Here is a 24,367-nt window from a genome sequence, read left to right on the forward strand (position 1 = left end):
AAAGACAACGTGTAATCGAATGTGACCTTGTTTACTTCCGTAATATATATTGCTGGGCTTTTTCATAAATTGTTAATCAAAATGCAACTTTCACTGCTTTATAAACAAGTTTAGAGGCAACCAAGGCCACACAGACAAGAAAAAAAAAAGTATATTAATACAAAAGTAATTTTTTAAATTTTTTTTTATATATGATTAAATTATATATTAAATTGTGTATGTATGTATATCATTAATAAACAATAATAGTTTTTAGCATTAGATTTTATTTTTTACATTTTCTGTTTTCACTTTAAAGTTTGTGAAATTTTTGTAATTTTGTGTTCTTGTCATTTTTATTAGTTTCATTTATGTCTATATAGTTTGATAAATTTTCATGTATTAGTTTATGTCTAGTTTGTTATATTAGTAACTAAACAAAGATGAAAAATGTTGAAATAAAATAAGTAAAAAGTTTAATTTCCAATTTAACTTTGTTATATTTTAATATTTACCTTTCATATATATATATATATATATATATATAGTATTATTATAACACTATAATTACTATAATAATAATATATTAAGCACATTATACTAATATTCCCTATAATGGCCCACAAATCGTCATTTCATGTCGTCTTCAAGGTATGCATATGCTCTCTGTGAAGTGTGTGTGTGTGTGTGTCTCCCAGGTGTGACTAAAGACACGCTGCAGGTGCATGAAAGGCTGTGTTTTAATCATTCTGATGTCTGTGTAGTTGCTTCAATAGTGCTAAACGACCAAATAAAAGTGTCTGTGGTCTGTAATGAACTACATTAGCATAAGCCAAGAGAGACTGCAGCAATATAATCTCTTCTATGCAGAGAGAGGCTTGAAAAGATCTTAAAAAAAGACGAATGCTGCTCTAATGTGGACAGATAGATGCCACCATCTTGTGGTCACAGATAGCGTTACAGTTCCCTTCTGTGAAGACAACTGAGAAATGCATTACACCGACTGCATAAAATTGTACACGGAGGACATGCAAGTATGAATATGCAAACATGGCAAGCAAGTCAGTGCTAAGCCTGTGTCAGTTTTTCACGGTGGGCTGCCAACACAAACAGACTCGTGTACGTGTTTTAGAAAAGAACAGAGGCTGGTTATTAAGTTCTGTTGGCAGCTAAATTATATTTAAAAATGTTAAATATTACATCTATCTATCTATCTATCTATCTATCTATCTATCTATCTATCTATCTATCTGTCTGTCTGTCTGTCTGTCTGTCTGTCTGTCTGTCTGTCTGTCTGTCTGTCTGTCTGTCTATCTATCTATCTATCTATCTGTCTCTCTGTCTGTCTCTCTGTCTGTCGGTCTGTCTGTCTGTCTATCTCTCTGTCTATCTCTCTGTCTATCTCTCTGTCTGTCTGTCAATCTATCTGTCTGTCTGTCTGTCTATCTCTGTCTGTCTATCTATCTGTCTGTCTGTCTGTCTATCTCTGTCTGTCTGTCTGTCTATCTCTGTCTGTCTGTCTGTCTGTCTATCTATCTATCTGTCTGTCTGTCTGTCTGTCTGTCTATCTCTGTCTGTCTGTCTGTCTATCTCTGTCTGTCTATCTATCTGTCTGTCTGTCTGTCTATCTCTGTCTGTCTGTCTGTCTATCTCTGTCTGTCTGTCTATCTATCTGTCTGTCTGTCTGTCTATCTCTGTCTGTCTGTCTGTCTGTCTGTCTATCTATCTCTGTCTGTCTATCTGTCTGTCTGTCTGTCTCTCTGTCTGTGTCTGTCTGTCTGTCTGTCTATCTATCTGTCTGTCTATCTATCTATAAAGAGAGTGAGAGAAAGAATAGACTTGCTAATATATGAAATATTAAAATAACATAATAATAATAGTTATTATTATTACTATGAATGAGAATTTAATAATTGTAAATTCATGTGTATTTATAATTTCAATTTATGTAAAATTATTCAAATTAATTAAATTTGAATATACAATTATTTCTAATACCATTATTTTGCAGTTTTATAATGAATTTCTATTTATACTTAAATATACTTAAAAATAAAAATATTTATAAATATCAGTGCATATTCTCTATATATAAATATTTTAGATGAATAGAATACAAATATATTTAATATTTACTCATAAATATATTTTAAAACGTATAACTATGTAATATTATTAATATTTTTTAAACACATCACAATCATTAAATCAGAAAACCTTTTTTCCCATTTAGTATAGAATTAAATACATTCTTTAAAACATCACAAGAGATGTTTCGGGATCAAAAACTGAACAGCTAAAAGCAAAGTAGCTGAAAGGTTGGTGAACTGACGTCACGCCGGTGTATCCTCTCTTGCAGCTGCAGATGAAGGCGTTCCCGATGGGTTTACACACGCCGCCGTTCTGACACGGGTTTGGCACACAGATGCTGATCTCGGTCTCACAGCGTCCTCCGGTGTACAGAGCGCTGCAACTGCAGGAAAAACCTGAGACAGATACAGGAGAGAGACTGACTGTTCATGAATTGCAAAACAATCGCGCAGACGCACGCTCACCCGCCGGTGGGAAATCGCGTGGAAAATGTCAGTGAGTAAACAGTGCGCTGGTTTTATCAGGTCTCCCCACAAAAACAAACAAACAGACAGACACGCGCACACACGTCTGCCAGACACTCCTGCACAAGCGACCTTTACAAAGAGGATGAGTACGGCAACACCGCAACACTCCATTCATCAGACGACTACAGTCAGGCAGAGGGGAAACAAGACTTGATTAGATTCAAATAAATGAAGAAACAGAAAAGAGGTCTAGAAGAGAAGAAACCAGGCGAAACAAGAAAAAGACAAGATGTTGATAACAGACAAGAGGCAAAGAAAACTTGAGATGAGAGGGGTAAAGGAGAAATAGATGAGAAGAGATCACGAACTGAAAAGAGACAAGAGGAGAGAGCAATAGACAAGATAAGACAAACAGACTGATAGAGATGAGACTAAAGAAGAGAAATGAAAGAAAGGAAGACGGATAAAAAGAGATAAGGGACAAGATGAGAATTTATGAGAAGAGATGAGAAAGAAGACAAGATTAGCTGAGACAAGACAAGAGACTAGAGGAGAAAATAAACAATGAGAAGAGAAAGAGATACGAGAAGAGAAAACACAAAATGAGAACAGAAGAGAAGATAAGGGAAAAAGGTCAAAATTAGAATAGATGAGAAGGGAGGAAAAGAAAAAAGAAAAGATGAGATGAGATGAGAAGGGAAACAAGACAAAATAGATGAGAAAAGAGTAGAGGAGAGAGTAACAGACGAGAAGAGAGATGAAAAGAGATGAGAAAAAGACTTGAATAATATATGAGAAGAGACAAAGAGAGGACAGGAGAAGAAAAGAGTAAAACGTTGAGAGGACATGAGATGAGATGTGAAAACAATACAAGAGGAAAGACAAGATAAGGAGAAAGGAGGTGAGACAAGAAGAGACAAAGACAGAAAAGAGGTGAGACTAGAAAGGACATGAGCTGAGAAGACCTGAGGAGACAGTGATGGACGAAAAGAGACAAAGACAAGAGAAGAGAGGACATGAGATAAGAACAGATGAGGCAAGAAGAAAAGAAACATGAGATGGGAAGAGAGTGCGATGTGAAAATAAAGACGAGAACATGGAGACAAGAAGAGAAAACGAGAGAAGAGAAAGAGGAGAAGAAAAACAAGATGAGACAAGATGTGATTTTGAATAGACAAGAGATGAGACAAACAGGACATGAGACAAGACGAGATTGAGGAGAAAGTAATTGAGACTAGATGAAAACATGGCATGAGAAGACCGCATGATGTGAAGAAAAGAGAAGGGGAACGGCGAAAAGAGATAAAACAAGATGAGAAGAAAACATGAGATGTACTAGAGAGCATGTGGAAAGCAGGCGCTGATTTAATCATCGTAATTGGTCATTTGGTCTCCAGCAGACTCAGTAGATGTGAATTAGAGCTTCACTCGGCAGACAGAAGCTGAGCTGATTTGACTTAAGCCAAAACTGAGCAAAGCTTATTAACCAGAGTAATTACATCAGAGAAGCAGATTAACTGGAGAGTAATGAAGCAACCAGGAGGATTAATTATAACATTAAGACGACTCATGGCACAATCCTAAAAACAGAGTTAAGCAGGGTTTGGACACACACACACACGCTCTCACCTCCAGACGGCAGGCTGATGCAGGTAGCGCCGTTGAGGCAGGGCTGAGCGGCACATGCGTCCGGATAGAGAACACATCCCAGCTTGAGATCGGTCAGTCCCACCACCTCCGCGTACGGGCTGCGTTTGTTCTGCAGAGGGAGTTCGTTGTCGTTCAGAACCACCGAGTCTAAACAGCCCTGAAAACCATTGGTGACCCACGGACCCTTTCTTTCCGTCAAGCTACGGGCGTCCGGAGGCGACACCTGCGCTCCGAAATAAATGGACAAATCTGCTCCCAGAGGTCGGTACTTGGTCGTGGCCAGTCGCCGCTCCACGTACATGTCGTCCAGCGAGAGGCTGCTGTAGTTTCCTCGCAGCTCCAGGACCACGTGATGCCAGTTCCCGTCGTTGACCGGACGGCCGGAGATCCCGATGCTCCTGGGACTGTTGTTGCAATCCAACTGGAACCACAGCTTTCCCTCTTCGATCTGTCAATCAAATGCAGATACAGTCTACGTTGAATGCAATGCATTAAAAAGATAAGAAATAATGGCATGCAAAGCAAACATATGGCAATTCTCTAAACCAGAGATTCTTAAACTTTTGTGCTCATTTTCATTAACATATAACATTTGGTCCCCCCTGAGATTTTAAACTGATTTTTCAATAATTTATCAACAGATTTGCATGTTAATGGTACATTGATTGTACTTATTTTAAAATTAGGAATGACGGTTTTTCATTTTTATGATTTAATTAATTATTAGCTTTTCATCAACACACAACCCCGGCATTTCCTTCACATACATCAGTTTGGGAAACTCTGCCCTAAATTAATTACTCTTATGAGTCAGTTCTTTTAATGAATAGTTCAAAGACTTATTTGGATCAGTCTAAAAAAACTATTCTGTTTATTTTAAAGCATTGGCAGAGAGTTTAAATGTAAGAATATGTAAGCAAATTTAAATGTATGAATATGTAAGCAAAACATGATAGCTAAAATGTACCAAAATGAATCAGAACAGAATCAAATCAGGAAAATTGTATGAATAACTTCCTTTCCATGTTAAAAAGTCATTAGAACAAAGTATATGAACGCTGTAAGTGTGTTTCATGGTGTGTACCTTCAGCACGCTGCACGGATCTGTACGTGTGTACATGATGATCCCCTTGCTCTGCAGCGTTCTGATGCGGAGCGCTAACTTCATCTCTCCGCTCCTCTCTCCATCCGTCACTCTGTACTTGATATAACTGTTACCAGAGAAGCTCAGAGAGGTGTGTCCTGAACAACATACACACACAAACCATTAATCACTGGAAAGGAAAGGCTCATATTTTAAGAAACTGCCACATTAAATATCACACATAAAGAGCTTATATATTACCTGCACACTCTCCCAGTTTGCCTAGCGGACACTGGCAAGCATACGGCCCCCTGCTGCTGTCCGTTCCCACACACTGCATGTCACCGGGACATCTCATATCCGCACACACCTCCGACGCAGCAGAACAACTCCCATCTGAGAGAAAGAGAGGGAGAAATTACTACTGCAAAACAAACAGGCTCTGGTTATAGTGGTGTACTATTACCTTGAATTATATGTAATAATAATGACCACAAATATTTTTCCTAATTTAACTGATGTGTTTCTGTTCCTGCTGTTTTTGAGTGCAAGGACGTGGCCCGTGTTCAAGAGTGTCATGCATGTTTAAAAGGTGGCTTATGTAAGGGCTTTTCACACTGCACTTAACCCTGGGTTAACCTCTTTTAAAGATGGGGTTTTAACCTTGTGTCCAGGAAAGTTTTACATGTGTAATTTTGATTAGGTTAGAACTGCTTTTGTATACAGTGAGAATCAACACAGTGCTAAAATGTTGTGGCGAGTTGTTTAGAAAATGCCTCATGATTCACTCATGAAATATTTATTCCAAAATATAGTTTTTTAAATTTTGTGATGGAAATGGTTTAATGGTTAACATAGTAAAACAGCACCGTAATTGATGGAGAGACACATGGAAACATTTCTACACATTAATATAACAATAGTATTTGTACAACCAACAGGCCTTGTTTACTATTTTTAATGTTTTTGGGGCAAAACCTGTTTACACATTTATATGAAGAAATCCTTATTCATTAAATTTCTAATTTAAAACTATACTAAATGTAAGATCATGTGCAATAAATATGCAATAAATAAATAAATGGCCTTAGAATCATAAATTATGCCAAAATGTCTATTTCTATATATTTTTGCTAGAAACAGAATGACTAAAGGATTATTTTCAAATAACAAAATTAAAAAGCTTGTCTGGTTATGTGGATAGGTTATGCATGACAATGCATCTAAAATGCACATTTATCAACAGTATAATAAAGGTAAAAGGTTTTTCTAAACACATACATATTAATTTTATTTGTGTGTTTATTCACAACTTAAGCACAACTACTGAATAAGACTCAATATTATTAACTCATAAATATGTAAACCTGAATGTTCAGCAAAATTATTATAAATCAATTATTATCAATATATTAAAATACTCTAACTCCAACTTAAATTAAAATAAAAATCAAGATGTAAACTGAAATACCCCCCCCCCCAATAACATAATTGTTGAAACCTCAAGAATTGGTTAATTAAATAAGTACAATTTCTATTTAAAAATTCAATTAAAATAAACAAATACATTCTATTAGTAAAATCTATAAATAAATTCTATTCTTTAATGGTTTACATAGTCAAACAGCACCATGTAATTGATGGAGAGGCAACAATTCCATTCGAATTCTGTTTAAAATTCTATTAGTTAAATATAAATAAATTCTATTCTATTTTTATTTTTTTGTCATAATTACAGCAGAAATATCATAATAGCCTATATGCACGGATATTATGTTCCTCTTTTGTAAGTCATTTTGGCTTTTGAATGAAAAATGTTGAGAACACCTGGTTTAAAATGATAATGGCTCAACAATGTTCAGACTCAGACACACTCACCGCTGCAAACGCATCGCGTGTTCCTGTGGAACTTTGGCGACACGAAGCTGGTTTTGGTGGAGCTGTATGTGAGCAGGCTGTGCGAGTCCAGCGTGATGGTTTGTTCACACTGGGCCTCCCTGCAGTCCAGACCCGAGCAGTTCTTATCCAGCACCGCTGAGACCCTCAGAACCTGGTCCAGCTGGCGGCGCGCTGAGCTCAGCTTCTGTGTCACCAGCGCCGCCTTGTAGAACCCGCCGCCTTCCGCCGTCTCCACCGCAACCAGCAGGTCCAGCTGCCCCGTGGATTCCACCGGCTGCACACTGAGCACATGCAGAGCGTCGGACCGCGGCGTCGCCATCACGCTGGACAGGACACGTCTGACCGAGGGGAGGTGACGGGACACGAAGTCGTGAGGGGAGACGCGGTCGAACCGGATGGTCACGGCATCGTGGAGCATCTCGGCCGAGGCCTGCTCTACATGCACGCTCACGGGAACGTTCACAGTGAAGCGGCCGTCTGTTACTGTAGCGTTGAGGCTGTAGCGGCCCGCGTCCAACCCGCTCAGAGCAATGATACGACCTTCTCGAGGACTCACCTGAGACAGAAAAAGAGTTTTGTTGATTTTTGATCAGGTCTAATAGAATAAAATAAATTAAATAAAGTAAAATGCAATTTATTAAATATTTTAGTAGCAATTCACCAAAACAAAATTTTATTCTAATTGTAAACAATTTTACAAACATTGCTACAGTATTAACACCATTTCACAATCTGCAGTATATTTTTATTTGGACAAACACTTCTATGTTCTCTGCTGTCTGTCTGTTGCATTGTTGGTACCAAATGGTATAAGGTATAATGGATTGCACTTTATGGATTCTTATTGCACTTTTACATTGTAGGCTGCTCTGATGTTATCTATCTATCTATCTATCTATCTATCTATCTATCTATCTATCTATCTATCTATCTATCTATCTATCTATCTATCTATCTATCTATCTATCTATCTATCTATCTATCTATCTATCTATCAACATATAATTTATTAATTGTATGTAAATAATAAATATTTCTCATTTTAAAAACTTCAACAAACACAAAAAACTTCTAAATAGTATGTTGAAAAGGTTGAAATTAGAGAAAATTGTGCATATGAATGAATAACAATTAAAACTATGAAAAACGTATGAACTTCAAAGAAGCTAAAGTTAATGGTAGTTTTGATTTGAAAGTATTTTTTTGGTTTTGCATAATCCCCATAAATCCCATCGCTTAATTTTCATAATTTTAATGACTTCACTATCATTCAAAAATGTAAAAAAAGAGGTAAAAATAAAGTATGAGTAGTCATGTTCAAAACTGAAATAAAAATATAATTCTATTTAGACAAAAACAATTATTAATCATATTTCTTTGAATCTCAAACCACCTCAAAGTGAATAATTGCATTATTATTTGAATAATAAACATTAACTAATGATAATAATAACTGAATGGTAATTGTTGAAGGGGTTTAGTGGACTTCAATTTGGACTCAATCTAAAACATGAGAATCACTGAGAAAAACTGTGAAAATATTAATGTGATGCATGCATAACCAATGGAACACACTCTCATATACCTTGAACAGGCTGCTCTGCTGGTGTGTGTGTCCGTAGGTGAGAATATCAAATGCATCCTGGTCTGTGGCGTGGATCTGACCGATTACACCTCCTGGAAACTCGTCCTCCATGGTTACGATGTGCACATGTAAAGGTGAAGCCACTGGCTTGTGCACGCTCTCCTCTATCACACGCACCAACACAGTCGCCATTGACGACAGGGGCGGCCTGCCTGAATCACTGGCCTATGGGGTAAAACAGTGGACAGGGATTGAATCAAGCGTCAATCAATACAAAAGTCATTTGTAATTTGTGTGATTTGAATAAAATGTATCAGTGTCCCCAAAAATGTCTTGTCTTTTTTAATACCGAGCATCAGAAATGTTTCTTGAGCAGCAAATCAGTATATTAGAATGATATCTGAAGGATCATGTGACACTGAAGACTGGAGTACTGATGCTGAAAATTCAGCTTTTCATCACAGGAATAAATTACATATTAAAATATATTAAAATAGAAAATAGTTATTTGAAATTGTAATAATATTTCACAACATTAGAGCTTTTTTCTGTATTTTTGATCAAATAAATGCAGCCTTGGTGAGCAGAAGATACTTTCAAACATATAAAAAAAAAAAATCTTACTGACCCCAAACGTTTGATTTTTGGTAGTGTATAAACAAAATTGAATTGACTTTAACATTTTGGTCCAGAATACCTCTTTACCTGTATGTGAATGGCATACTCTGTGCCTTCCGACCTACGAAACACCTTAGTAGACGTCAACAGCCCCTCTCTATCCAGTTTAAACCACGCCCCCTCATTTCCTGATAGGATGTGGAAATGAAAAGGCGGGCCGTTGTGGCTGGCATCCTTATCGATGACGGACAGCTGTAGGACACTTGTTCCCAAAGGCTTGTTCTCCTGTTGATGAGTAAAGCTCACATTAAACTGCTGAAATGACTTGAACGTGATTGGTTGATTTAGCTGTCACTCATTATCGCACCTGTATGACTGCAGTGTGATTGGCTGGGGAGAAGGTGGGTGGGTTGTCGTTGATGTCGGAGATGTCGATGTTGACCTGAACGGTTGAGGACATCGCAGGCGTCCCGCTGTCAAGAGCTCTGACGGACAAAGAGTAACCAGCCATCTACAGATACAGAGAGAAAGGTTTAAAACGTACAGAATAAGAGATGAAAAGAAAGTACAAAGTAAAGAGGTGAACACACATCTATATATTCTCTTTCACTCTGACTGTGTCATAAATAGTTCATGACAAGCTGACAGATGATCTGAAGCTCCATACATACAGACACACTATCTAGGTTTGTAACTCCTTGCTGTCAGTTTCTCTCCTTTTTGCTATTTTTCATCTGATTTTCTTCTCTGTTCATTTGAAAACATTTGTGGCATTTTATTAAAATTTTAAACTCCGCTTATAATGTTAAGCACTATTCAGAAGGGATTAATTTTCTAAATGAATCATTATTTTCTCTTTTGTTGAAGCTTAGTTACAATGAATGGACTTTATAGAGGATTTACACTGAACGTTTAAAGAGTATGTCTACATCATTCATCAAAGTCTTATTTCAAAAGAGCCTGGAAATGATCTGACCCCTTTTAACCATCTATAATTGAACAGACTCAGTAAGCTGAAGACAACAATGACTTCATTGAGATAATTGTCTTGGGAGTGAAAAGGAGAGTCTGCATGTAATCTAAAGAAACTTTAGCACCATCTAGTGGTTGCAGTTATATAACGTCATGTGCCACTAGCCAAACCAAGCCAGATTTGTTGTTTAAAATAGATAAAAAAAACTATTTTAAAAAACTACATTTAGTTTCAGTAATTTAGTTGTTTAAAGAAATTAATAATTTTATTAAGGATGCATTAAACTGATCAAAAATAACAGTAAAGATATTTATAATGTTACAAAGAATGTCAAATAAATGCTTTTTTATGTTCTTATGTTTTTTATACTCATATTACCTTTTTTTAATTAATTTTTTTTTTAAACAAACTCACTTAATCAGTGATCAAAGCATATGCTTTACTAGCACAAACTCCAAATTCATAACTTTTTTTTTTTTTTATCTAATATGTAATGGTTTCACATGTGTAATGCTATTATTTTAATCTCATACACATGGAGAATCTTTCATATTAAATGAAACACCATGACACTGTGTCAGTTATTAAAGGCTTTCCTGCGTGGATGTCTGCCGTGAAGGATTTGATTTCTTCTCCTCTTCGTCTGTTCCCTGATCGGTGTCATATAAAATAAAGTCTTAGTGGGGATTTTGTCCTATTTAATGCCTTTATTTCTCTGTCACTCGGTTGTCATGGTAACGGTTGCCGTGGTGACTTCCCACTCCTCACCGTTTCCCGATCCAGCTGCTTGTTGACTTTGATCTGGCCCGTGATTGGCTCGATGAAGAACTGGTTCTCTCGGTCGCCGCTGACGATGGAATACAGGATGTCACCGTTTGCTTGGCTGTCAACATCTTCTGCGGTCACCTAGGCAACCACGACAAATTACCAAATTATAACATGGATCTCAAAGACACAAAAATAGGACTGATGTGAATTTCACGAGTGGTTACCTTGACCACGGTGTCTCCTATGTTAGCGTCCTCGCTGATGGACACGCTGTAGGCGTCGCGGCTGAACATGGGGGCGTTGTCATTGACGTCTGTCAGGTTGATGTTCACCATGGTAACAGCACTAAGGGGCGGAGTCCCGCCATCAGTTGCTTCCACTGTAAGGAAATAATCCTTGCAGGACTCAAAGTCCAGCGGTCGAGATACAGAGATAGCACCTGTACGTGGTAGAAGTATTATACTTTAATATAAACATATATAAATAAAAATAACTCTAACAATATTATTTTATACTTTACACTAATATTTCACCATCATAGGTGCATTCAAATATGTTTGGCCATTACAGGAACCAGTGTTGGGGTAAAGCATTACAAGTAACACGAGCTATGTAATCAGATTACTGTTTTAAATTACCTAGTAATGTAACATTACTTTGACAATGAAATTTTAGAGTTACTTCTTCAAATAAGTAATGCACGTTTTCCCATTTTTTTCACGGACATCTCTCCTGATTGTGCATTCAAACATTTTTGGTCACTATAGGCATGTATGAACAGTTTTTGGGCAATAGTAGGTGTTCTTAAAAATGTTGGACCTTGGTAGGCAAATATATGCCCATTATAGGCATGTATGAATGTGATTTAATCATTTTGGGCTGTCATAGGTACATTCAGATACATTTTGTCATGTCTGAATGTCTGGTTTAAACATTTTTGGGCATTATATATACATAAAAAAATATATATACATATATACATTGTGCATTTGTTATGTTTTATATTTATCATCTCATTTGAACATTTCTGTATAGCGTAAATAATAATCTTATGTAATGCATCTCACCGGTGTTGATGTTAATGGTGAAATGGCCCTGTTGGTTTCCGGATCGGATGTTGTAGTAAATATCAGCATTGGTGCCGATATCTTTACTCGCAGCGTAAACCTGTACCACTTCCGTACCCACTGCCACATCTTCAGGAAGCGTGGCCAGATAGTCCCTCCTCTCAAACACAGGTGGATTGTCATTAATGTCCAGAACCGTGATCGTTATGTTTGCAAGGGAAGAGAGGCGAACGGGAACACCTTGATCTGAAGCACGGACCATTATATGATACGAGGACTGAACCTCGCGGTCCAGCAAACGCTCCAAAACAACAATCCCAGATGATTTATCAATGGAGAAGAACCCATCAGCAGAATCAACAAGGGAATAGACCACTTTACGATTAACGCCTGCAAAATAAAACACAATCCATTCAGTTTTAAGCAGTTCTAAGCTAGTTAACTTTCTTTTACCATCTACTATTAACTAAAATTGAAAACATCTCAAACGCATCAAAATGACACGCTCGTACCCAGATCGGGGTCTATGGCTTGTATTCGGGTCAACAGAGCTTTAGTGGCCGTGTTCTCGTAGACGCTAGCGGTGTAATGGGGCATGCTAAACATCGGTGGACTGTCATTCACGTCCAAGAGAACCACCACAACCTCAGCCTCACACCACAAACCGCCGCCGTCTGTCACACGGGCAACCAGAGAGTACTGCGCGACGTTTTCACGGTCCAGCGCCGCCGCTGTCTTCAACTCGCCTACAGAATAACAAAAAGAGAGACTTATGAGCAAACAGTAGCATTATAATCAGGACATTTCTTCAAACCGGACTCACAAACCTGTGTGTGGGTGTATGATGAAGTCTTCTGCTCCAGAACCGAACAGGGAGAACTGGATCTGTGCGTTTACGCCTGCGTCAGCGTCTGTGGCTTTGACCCGGAGGATTTGCTTATTTACGGCGACATCTTCAGACACGGACACAGAGTACACGGCCTGCAGACACAAACACACTCATTATAGAGTTCAGATCAGCTTCAGGCTTCACATTCAGGTTGGCTTGTGCTGTAAAGAGTCAAGAGCTCTCCTTTGCTCATGTTTTCAGTGCCAAAAATGGAGAGCGAAATGAAAATGTTTTTTAAGCGTTGAGGTCTGCAGGACTAATTATCAATTAACAAACTGTTTTTGACCTTTGAAGGCATATTTGAATACTTAATTTGAACATTTCTGGCCATCGTAGGTGCACTCTAACATTTAATTCAATCATTTTTGCCTATTAGGGGCACATATGAATGATCTGAACTGATCAACTTTGGCAAAATGAGTGCATGCAAATGTTTTTTTTTGTCTTTTTCCCTTTGAAGGCACATTCAAATGTTCAATTCAATAATTTCTGGCCATCATATATACATTTGAACATCTGATTTGAACATTTTCCAGCATCCTACAGTATATGCGTGCAAAAATATTTTACCCATCAATTTGAGTAAATGCGCATTTAATTATTATTTTTTTTTTTCAACATTAAATTAGATCATTTTTAGCCATCATATGCACATCTGAACATCTGATTTGAAAATGTTTAGGCCATTGCAGGCACCTTCAAAATGATCCAATCAATAATTTTGTCCATTATAGGCACGTATAAAAATCAGATTTGTTCGTTTCTGGCCATCAAAGGTACATGCAAACATTTTTAGCCATTTTAACGATATTCAAACATTAAATTCTTTCAATGATCTGAACATCTGACATTTTTGGTTATCGTAGGTACATTTTAAACATTAAATTTAATTATTTTGGGCCATTACAGACATGGAAGAACATCTGATTTTAATATTTTTGGCCATTGCAGGTGCATGCAAAACTTTTTGGTCATTGTCGGTACATTCAAACCTTCAACACAATCATTTCTGTCAATCATAGACATATTTAAACTTCTGTTTCAAACATTTCTGGCCATCATAGGTACATTCAAGCATTTCTGGCCATTACAACAACATTCAAATGTTCATTTCAATAATTTTTGGCCATGATATTGAACACCTGGTTTGAACATTTCTGGCAATCACAGATGCATCACAGCAACATTCCAACATTCGATTCAATCATTTTTGTCCATTACAGGCACATATAAACATCTGATTTTGGGCCAGCATGGGTGCATTCAGGCATTTTTGGCCATCGTGGGCATATCTGAACATCTGATTTGAACAATTTTGGATATTCAAATGCTTTTGGCCATCGTAGGCACAGTACAACTCTCAATGTAATCACTTTTGGCCATCACAGACATGTCTGAAAGTTTGAATTGCATGTTTTGGCCGTAATAGTTGCATTTCAAGCCTTGATTTGAAAGTTTTTGGGCACATCTGAATGTTTGGTTTTGGAATCAAGATGCAAACACTTTTGGACATTTTAGTTCAAATGCAACCATAATCCAAAAACGTTTAAACATTTCATTCATGTATGCACATTTTACATTTAATTTACCCAAAATGGCACACTTCTAATGCTCAAAAATCTAAATAGACAGCTCACTAAGTTTTGAGGCTCAACCCAAATGCCCCCTGCTAAACAGACTGGCCTGATTTTCAGCTTGACCTTATTTCAACAAGGACATGTTTTATGCTCATAGATAATTTCCCCTGTACTTCTTGGCTGCAGTAAGTGGGCTCACTGGCTCCAAAAATATTCCTGGCTTTGACTTGTAATCATTCATGTTTACCATGTAGATTGGAAACTGTCAAAAAAATGCATTAGATTTTTACCCAACTGAAAAAACAGACTTCTACATGTTTCCCCGAATGAACTTTAGGGATTTAACTCACCGGGTCGCAAACAGGGCTGTTGTCGTTGGTGTCGATGACCATGACCTCTACGGTTGCCGTGGAAACGTGGAGTCCGTCTGTCGCCGTGACATTGATGAGGTACCGTTCTTGTTCCTCGCGGTCTAATGGTCGTTTAACGTACAATTTCCATTCTCCCTGAACCAACCCGAGAGCAAACACCCCGCCTCTGTTACCACCTACACACACACACACACACAAGAGATTACACCGGACAGTTACTCTCTCAATAGCCTGTGACAATTTAAGTAGCAATAAAATCCCATACCGACTGAAACACAACACACGCTCACTTCCAGGATTATCTGCAGTTTTAATAACCTCCATTAGTCCTCTCAATGATGGCATACTCATTAGTCTGAACTATAATAATCAGTTCTTTATATTCACATTTAAATTATCAACACTGCCATCAATTAGGTCCTCATAACAGCCTTCCTGATTTATCACATGGTTGGCAGCTGTACCTGGCTCATTAGGACAGGTCATCTTTTAAACCTCAAGAAGACAGAGGTGGAAAGAGAGGAAAAAATGAGAACGAGAGACTGAGTGTTAAATGAAAACGACTCTATAATCAAAGGAGCCGCGTTGACAAGCATCCAATTACTGTACACTCATAGTACAAACACACGCTGCCTTATTCATCTAATAAAGAGTGTAATTTAACTCAGCTGGGGGCTGATAACACAGAACAGCTTCTATCAGAGACGCGTCAACAAAGGCCTGGATGCCTTCCGACTCCATTTCTCTCGTCCCACGCTCTCGCTCATTGGGTTGAGGGAGTGTTCAGCATGACTTTCACACACTGCATGCTTTTTCTGTGCTTCATAAGTGATAGCTTGAAAACTTAGAATTCATTTTCTTGCACGCTTTTTTTTATGCACACTCATGCACAGTGGCCTCAATGTACATTTGTCTGAATGCCACTACATTATATAATAAAATACAAAAAAAAAAAAAAAAAGACTGATATTTTTCAGTGGCATAACGCAATATACGGTACTGTAAATGTTTGGGGTCTGTACATTTTTTTTTATTGAAAGAAATTAATACTTTCATTCAGCAAGGATGCGGTAAATTTGGGGAAGTCGTGGCCTAATGGTTAGAGAGTCGGACTCGTAATCCAAAGGTTGCGGGTTCGAGTCTCGGGCCGGCAGGGATTGTAGGTGGGGGGAGTGAATGTCCAGCGCTCTCTCCACCCTCAATACCACGACTGAGGTGCCCTTGAGCAAGGCACCGAACCCCCAACTGCTCCCCGGGCGCCGCAGCATAAATGGCTGCCCACTGCTCCGGGTGTGTGTTCACGGTGTGTGTGTGCACTTTGGATGGGTTAAATGCAGAGCACGAATTTATCTATACTTGGCCGTATGTCACTTCACTTTCCCTTTCACTAAATTGACTGCAAGTGACAAACAATTAAATGTTACAAAATATTTCTATTTCAAATAAATGCTGTTCTTTTGAACTGTATATTTATTAAAAAGTGTCAGTGTTTCTAAACTAAATTAAGAAACACACCTGTTTTCAAAATAATAATAAATATTTCTTGAGCATATTAGAATGCCTTCCGAAGGATCATGTGAAACTGAATGATGCTGAAAATTCAGCTTTGCCATCACAAATTAAATTATATTTTAAAATAAATTCAAATAGAAAACTGTTATTTTACCATGTAATATTTCACAGCATTACTGTTCATTTATGATTTAATAAATGCAGCCTCAGTGAGCATAAAAGCCATCTTTTAAGAAAACCATAAAAATGGAATTTGGAATAGAATGCAATCAGAATTGTACTGAATTGCATGACACATCAAAATATAAAAATATGGCATGCATATAATAATACACATATACAGCTCACAGTTGGTCACATAGCACTGGGAAAAAAAAAAATATATATATATTTTAATTGTGATAGTTGGTTCAGTACTTTATCTAGTCACACACACACCTTATAGGTTTGAAATTCAACTATCTATACACATGCATAAAACATCTCTCTCAAAGAATATATTTAATTCTTCTTGCCAACCAATTAAACTCAACTGATGTGTTTCCAGCCATTTACAGTCAGTTAGCATTTCTGCAGTGACCTTTCACCTTTATGAGGCAGCAACATGACGAGCTATTTAACGGCTGTTAAATCGTAGCTGTTATGGCGGGGATATTCAGCGCAATATTGTTAAGCTGAGATACACAGTGCGCTGGTCTAATATGGTTTAAGATATCCTTTATGAACCTTTAAATGACTTTCAGCAAATAAATTATCTAATTAACTACCATAGAGAAACTGTTTACTGTTTAATTGCTCTGTGCTCTGTTGAACACAGCAGTAAAATACCCTGAGAGGTCAATTTACCCACAATGCTCTCGCTTCCTAAAGAGAATAAAGACATTTGGGTAACTCAAATCTGTTTGTATATTTGTCTCTTTCTTACCCTCCGGTGTGTATTATGATACGGTGTGCAATTCTCTGAGCCAGTTTGTGCCACTGGGCTGTGAGAAGTGTATTAGAGTCTGTCTGACCTTTGAGTTTGTCTTGAACTAGAGGATTTAAACGTTATGAAAGTGTGGACTGAGGGAGAAAAGGAAAGAGACTATTCTCAGTAGAACACATGCCAACTAAACAAGGGCTCGTGTCACAAAGTGTACTTTAGTTTACATGCCGTGGGCTATGATTTAATTAAAGGGATAGTTCACTCATTTTGATGAAGTTGTAATGTTGTTTGACTTTCTTTCTGGAGGCTGCATTATTTTAAATGCAATTACAATCAATGAACTGAATATTTTAGACTTGAAATGATATAAAAACATCACAAAAGTAGACCAAAAGTGCACTTATTTAAAATGATACTTAACTTCGTTATGTATTTACATATTTATAACTATATATTACACATTTAAAACACACACAGATATAGATAGATAATGTTAAGAACTATTTATTATTATATTTTATATGCATTTATACTTTATTTTATAAAAGTCATATGTGTACCTTGAATGCACTGTACGCCATTTTTATCCAAAGTGTCTGGCAAATGCACAAATGTAAATGTAAAATTATATTTAGATACGGCAGAGAAAGACAATACTCAGAAAACAATCCTCGGCAGAACGTACACCAACAATAAACAACTAAACAAGTTGCAGTGTCACAATGTTTACTTTAGTTTCCATGCTGTGGGCTGTAGTTTAGTTAAGAGTCAGAGGCTGTGTGCTTGTGTGTCATACGTGGTAAATCTTGTTAAAAATACTGCTCCTGCTGGTGGCAGCACAGTCTAAATCATAATCACAGCATAAAGGTTGAGCTTAATCGAAATTCTGTTCAGGCCAAGAAGTGTGTTTCTGTGTGTGTGTGTGTGTGTGTGTGTGTGTGTGTGTGTGAAAAAGCATGAATTATAGAACAAGGCAGCTCCCTAATTCAATGTTATGAGTTTCTGAGCACCTAATTTACAAGTGTGTGCTGCTTAGGAGCATGTGCAAGGTCTGTATGTATGTGTTTGTGTGTGCAATCTGTTCCTTGTCACCAAGCAAGGTGTTCAACACTGGCTGAATATAAAGGTATATTTAAAGCAGGCTGAGCTAGATGCTGATAAGGAGGTGGTTTATATTTGCCCTTTTCAAAGACGCTATCCACCTAAACTACTGCTTTCGGAAATGTCACTGTATTATGTTTCGTTCGTGAAGTGATGCGCTTCCCCATCGCAAATCCCACCGGTGTAATTTGCATGCAGTTGCATCACAGCTTTAATAAAATCCTTATAAAACGAGTGTGGTTTTTCTCCCCAGCAAGAAGTCAGTCTACGTCCTCCCGCAAAATCCAGCTAGTAGCCCTAGAGCGAATAATCCATTATCAGGAGAGGATGAATGAGGTGTAATTACTGTGGACTTCTGACATCCCATAATAGCGTTGTTCTACATTGTGCTTACATGCAGAATAGGGCTTCAGAAAATCAGGCTGTGTTTAGATTGAGAGCACACACACATTCACAGAGATACAATACATTGTCAACAGTATGAGGACACTTAAACCATATATGGTTGTTGAACATTTTCAAAACAATGGGCATGAAAAAGCAGTTTGTCTTCTCCCTGTCTTTCTTTATGGATGTCATTTTGTGTACGGGACATTGTCAAGCTGAAACAGAAAATGCATTCTTGCATTCATTCTACTAAAATGCTTGTCTAAGGAGACTGCATGGTTGTCACTTGCACAAGTAAAATGTTCAATATATATATATATGCATCATATAGTATGACTTCTTTTCAGGGAATGTATATTTTTATGTGCATTTTGTCATACTGCACTGATCGCAGATCTTTTTTACTTGATTTTTACTTTTTTACTATTTATATTAAAACAAGTGAAAAAAATGTTTGTGGAGCATGACAGTCACACAAAATTATGTATATATAACATACAAAATGTGCTCTGAATGAAAAAAAAATATAAATTCTGTGATTATTTACTGACTCATTCAAAACCCATATGACTTTATTGTTTCACAGCAGAAAGAAAGACATTTTGAAGAAAGTTTTAGTTGTTTTGTCCATACAATGAAAGTCAAGAGTGTCCAAAACAACATTTATCCCCATTGACTTTCTTTGTATGGGCCAAAAGTACTGAGACATTTTTCAAAATATGCTCTTTTGTGTTCCACATAAAAACTAAGGTTTGGAACGACATGCGGATGAGAAAATGATGACAGGATTTTAATTTTTTATCTGTACTATCCCTTAATTATCTCATGTAGTGTTGCTTCTCAAGAAATGTAAATTATTTAAAAGGTTTTCCAATATTTTAACTGGAAAATTAGACAAAAAGACCATTATGAACATGATTTTTTGCAGTCTGGAAGGTCATGCAGTGTACATCGATTGTTTCAAATTTCTTACCTGTAATATGATAGGTGACTTGTCGGTTTCCAGGTGAGCTGTCGTTGTCCCGTGTGTTCAGTACTGCCACCACTTCACCAGGTGCATCACTCTCACGAACACTTCCGTAGTAACGGGGCTGAAGAAACTGCGGTATGTTGTCGTTGGAGTCCCTCACTGCTATAGTTATAGTTGTTGAGGATGACCGGCTAGCAGGATCGCCAAGATCAAATGCCCAGACTGTAAGACTATGGGCGGGGCTCTGTTCATGGTCCAGCCCTTTCAGTGTTGATATCCAACCAGAGCTGCTGTCAATCGTAAAGTAGGCTCCATGCTCTTCAATGTCCTCACCTCCGGAGCCACCAAGCAACCCAGGTGGAGCAAGACTGTAAGTCACTTGACCATTAGCTGCCCAATCAGGATCCAAAGCTCGCACTTGCAGAATCCTAGATCCAGGAGAAAGACCCTCGGTGACTGATGCTTCGTAGTTATCTGACTCAAACGCTGGTTTGTTGTCGTTGACATCTTGTACTTTGACCTCCACATCCACAGCCGAAACTGCATCCAAACGTCCCTGCTGCAACATTGCCATCACTTTGAAATGATAAACCGGTGTCTGCTCTCGGTCCAGTGCTTTGTCTAGTTTGATCATGCCGGTTTCTTTGTCAACCACAAACACTCCATCACTGTTACTCTCTGGAGTCTGTCCGATCACTGCTGAGAAGCTTACTGGTAAGGACGAGTGGCTAGTTGAGGTGTGTAGATGCACTGCTCCCAACAAGGAACCAATGGCCATGTCCTCTGGCACAGTAAAGGAGAACTGTGGCTGGCTGAAGGAAGGTATGTGGGCATCGGCAGACAAAACATGTATGTAGACTGACACAAGGGAATGTCTAACAGGTACCCCGCCATCAGAGGCTTTAACAAAAAAGGACAGTACAGATCCACGCAATGGGGCAAAGTTGCCTTTGGTGACAACCCAGCCACTGTCCGGGTCGATATCCAGAAGTTCAGTAACTTGCAGGCTGGCTTCGCTGTACAGGCTGTAGCTCACCTGTCCATTGGCACCTTGATCTAGATCCCAAGCTTGTACTTGCGTCACGAGGGTACCAGGTTCAACCTTGGACCGCACACTTGCATAGTACTCCGAGGCACCAAACTGTGGAGCATTGTCGTTCTCGTCTAGTATGGTAACCCGCACACTGCAATATCCAGATCGGCCACCTGGATCCACAGCCGCAATGGACAGCACCATCTCACTTCGTTCCTCCCGGTCTAGACGTTCAAGAGTTGTAATTTGCCCACTGCTATCAATACTGAACAAGTCCCGAGCGGAATCTGAGAGCAGCATATACTTCAAATCCCCAAACAGTCCAGGATCAGCATCTTGTGCCCTGATTGCAATGACCTTTGATCCCACTGGTGCGTTCTCCCGTACGTCGGCCTCGTACATGCCCTGGGTGAACTGGGGGGCATGTAGATTAGCTCGCTCTACCCGAATGTGCACTTGTGCAGTACTGGTAAACACTCCATCGGAAACGCTTACATTTAGGGTGATGGTGGAAGGCATGCGCTGCATGCGTCGCTGGCCACTCAGGGTAAGGACACCAGAGGCGGCATCAAGCTCAAACAGCATCCTTTCGTTTCCAGACACCAGGCCATACTTCAAGCGTTCTGCATCTGAACGGTCTGCATCAGAGGCCTGGATGCATGTCACAAAGTGGCCTTTTGGTGCCAACTCATTGATAGAGGCTTCATAGAGCAGTTGGTTAAATACTGGAGCATTGTCGTTTGTGTCTGTGACATCGACTGTGACCCACACTTCACTGCTCAGTGGGGGAAAGCCATTATCTACTGCTTTGACAAGAAACACATAGCGCTGAATGGTCTCATGGTCCAAGGAGCGAGCTGTCAGAATTAGACCACTGCTGCTGTCGATGTGGAAGTGGTCGGTGCTGTTGGTGCGGTCTGGAATGATTTGGTAACGGACAGCTGCGTTTTTATCAGAGTCGCTGTCTGTTGCGAGAACTTGCAAAGCTGCAGTGCCAATCATGGCAGATTCAGAAATTACAGCTTTGTATGAGGGCCGCTCGAAGACTGGAGGGTTGTCATTGACATCCAAAACAGTAACTTCAACATCTACTTCTGCACGAGCGCCTGTGAGGCAGTCCGTTGCTCTGACAATGAGTCTGTGGGAAGGGTTAGTCTCATAGTCGAGGGCAGCGATGACACTGATGACACCCGTGTCAAATCCAATGGAGAAGAGTGTTCCAGGGTCACCGTGCGTGATTGTGTAAAGGACACTCTGGCCTTCTGGGCTGCTGGCATTTATTCCCAGAATTGGAGTCCATATTGGTATGTCTTCGCTCACTTTCACTGAGTAGAATGGTCGGTCGAACACTGGCATTGCTCTGTTTACCACCGTGACGGGAAAGGTGACTGAAGAGGAAAGAGGCGGTGTTCCCATGTCACAGGCGAACACCAGAACCTGATATTCCACACTAGAGAGATCAGCCTCGAAAGCTCTCCGTAAGCGAAGCTCGCCGCTCAATCGGTCCATTTCAAAATGTCCCAGTTCATCCTGGAGAAAGTAGTTCACCTCTCCATTTTGTCCTTTGTCCCGGTCCACTGCTGTCACTCGAAATATTGCTGTCCCAGGCTCCGCTTCCACTTGCACTGCAGCATAGTATGGCAATCCAACAAAAACTGGAGAATTGTCATTGACATCGGTGACTTGAACTCGGACCAATGCTCTTGCAACACGGAGCCGATCTTCTTCACGGCCTGCTTGTACCAGAAGTCCGTATTCCTCCTTATCCTCCCTGTCCAACGGGACTCCGACAGTTTCAATGGCACCGGATGTTGGCCTAATGCGAAATTTCCCACCTGCATTTAACAAAGTATAACGCAGGGGTTCATTCAGTTTGTTCCCTAGTGCTGTAACGACAGCAACTGTTGTTATATTGCCACTGTTCTCCTCAATGTTGGCATTGTAGGTATTGTGAGTAAAAGCCAGGCCACTGTCCAGAGCCTCATGCACCAGGACAGTAACCAGAGCGGTACTGGAGAAGCGTCCATCTGAAACACGGACGTTGAAGCGGAATCGTTCTTTACTAAATGTACTGTTTCTTACAGTCAACAGTCCAGTGCTTGGCTCAATGCTGAAATGTTCTATACTGCCATCTGTCAATGAGTAAGTGAGCTCTGATTGGCCATTACCATCGGGATCTGTAGCAAAAACTTGTAGGGCTTCCACACCTTCATAAGTTGGGAGCAAAAGGACAGCTTCATAGGAATCCTGAGAAAACTTAGGCGGGCAGTCATTGACATCTTGCACCTCAATGGTGACTTCTGCAGGATGCTCAGCTGAGAGCTGTGGATGTCCGCTGTCTCTGACGTTAACATGGAAGCGGAATGTAGGTGTGGTTTCATGGTCAAGCTGAGCAATTGTCCTTATAGAGCCAGTACCAGCATCTACTGCAAAGAAGCGCCTGGCAGATTCCTCCATGATCTGGTACACCAACAGGGCATTATGGTTGCGGTCAGCGTCGCTTGCTCGTATGACTAGTGGTTGTCCATTGTCACTTTGCACAACACTGTTAAGCCCGGCACCTTCACTGATACTTCCATGGTACCGCAGCTGTTGGAACACTGGAGCATTGTCATTTTGGTCGAGAACTGTAACTGTTATTGTTGCATTTGAGGCCTGTCCAGCCATGTTGCTTGCGGTGACTATTAGCACATAGGAGGAAACCGTTTCAAAGTCTAGTGTTTTCTGTGTAGTGATCACTCCACTGTACTGGTTGATGCGGAACGTCCGATCACCATTACCGTGGCGAATGTCATAGGTAAGGGTGGACAGACTTAGAGCGTTCACTGTGATGACTGAAGTTCCAATGGCAACACCTTCTGATATTTCCGCCTGATATTCACTTTGGGGAAACTTGGGACCAGCATTATCGGACAAGGTGACAGCGATCCGGACTACAGCTGTTGAAGACAATGCTGGAGAACCGTTATCCATTGCTTTGACAGACAAGACATAGTGACCAATGTTGGACAGGTCCAGCTCCCGAGCCAATGAGATGATGCCCAAAACAGAATCAATGCGGAAAGTGTTTCCTGTGTTCCCTAAATCGAAAAAGAAAAAAAGAGAGTGTAAGAAAAATAAAATCTTACAAATATGCTGTAATAACTCACACATTATTGTATAAAAGGACATAGATGTGTCATAATGCATTACATTGTATGCATGTTTTCCATTATGTGTGTAAACAAAATAGTAAAAATCTACGTTTTCAGTTTTCCTCAATTTAGAACAACAATTTAAATCATTTAATAAATATGCTGTGATGCAAAAATTGCAAAAAATGTGAAAAAAGTATAAATTCATTTTTTTTATAAACTGTATAAATTCAGTCTTCAAAAATGTATTGTTTATACGTATGCTGGCTTATTGTATACGTCTAATT

At 39.2% G+C, this 24,367-nt stretch overlaps 1 protein-coding gene across 1 annotated transcript in view; it reads right to left on the reverse strand.

Annotated features, from left to right (window-relative positions):
• Positions 1 to 24,367, reverse strand: part of LOC306851857 (protocadherin Fat 3-like) — a gene marked incomplete at its 5' end in the record, with an annotated part of 82,964 nt that overhangs the window by 13,924 nt on the left and 44,673 nt on the right. Inside the window, 15 exons of the mRNA XM_079388333.1 lie at positions 2,312 to 2,465; positions 4,167 to 4,635; positions 5,272 to 5,429; positions 5,533 to 5,667; positions 7,150 to 7,726; positions 8,756 to 8,980; positions 9,461 to 9,658; positions 9,741 to 9,884; positions 11,115 to 11,252; positions 11,339 to 11,553; positions 12,182 to 12,571; positions 12,694 to 12,927; positions 13,009 to 13,162; positions 14,998 to 15,194; positions 19,917 to 24,026. Coding sequence (XP_079244459.1) covers positions 2,312 to 2,465; positions 4,167 to 4,635; positions 5,272 to 5,429; positions 5,533 to 5,667; positions 7,150 to 7,726; positions 8,756 to 8,980; positions 9,461 to 9,658; positions 9,741 to 9,884; positions 11,115 to 11,252; positions 11,339 to 11,553; positions 12,182 to 12,571; positions 12,694 to 12,927; positions 13,009 to 13,162; positions 14,998 to 15,194; positions 19,917 to 24,026 — 7,498 coding nt within the window. The remainder of the gene's footprint in view (positions 1 to 2,311; positions 2,466 to 4,166; positions 4,636 to 5,271; positions 5,430 to 5,532; positions 5,668 to 7,149; positions 7,727 to 8,755; positions 8,981 to 9,460; positions 9,659 to 9,740; positions 9,885 to 11,114; positions 11,253 to 11,338; positions 11,554 to 12,181; positions 12,572 to 12,693; positions 12,928 to 13,008; positions 13,163 to 14,997; positions 15,195 to 19,916; positions 24,027 to 24,367) is intronic.

Source organism: Barbus barbus, assembly GCF_936440315.1.
Source record: "Barbus barbus genome assembly, chromosome: 31".
Classification (NCBI taxonomy): Eukaryota; Metazoa; Chordata; class Actinopteri; order Cypriniformes; family Cyprinidae; genus Barbus; species Barbus barbus.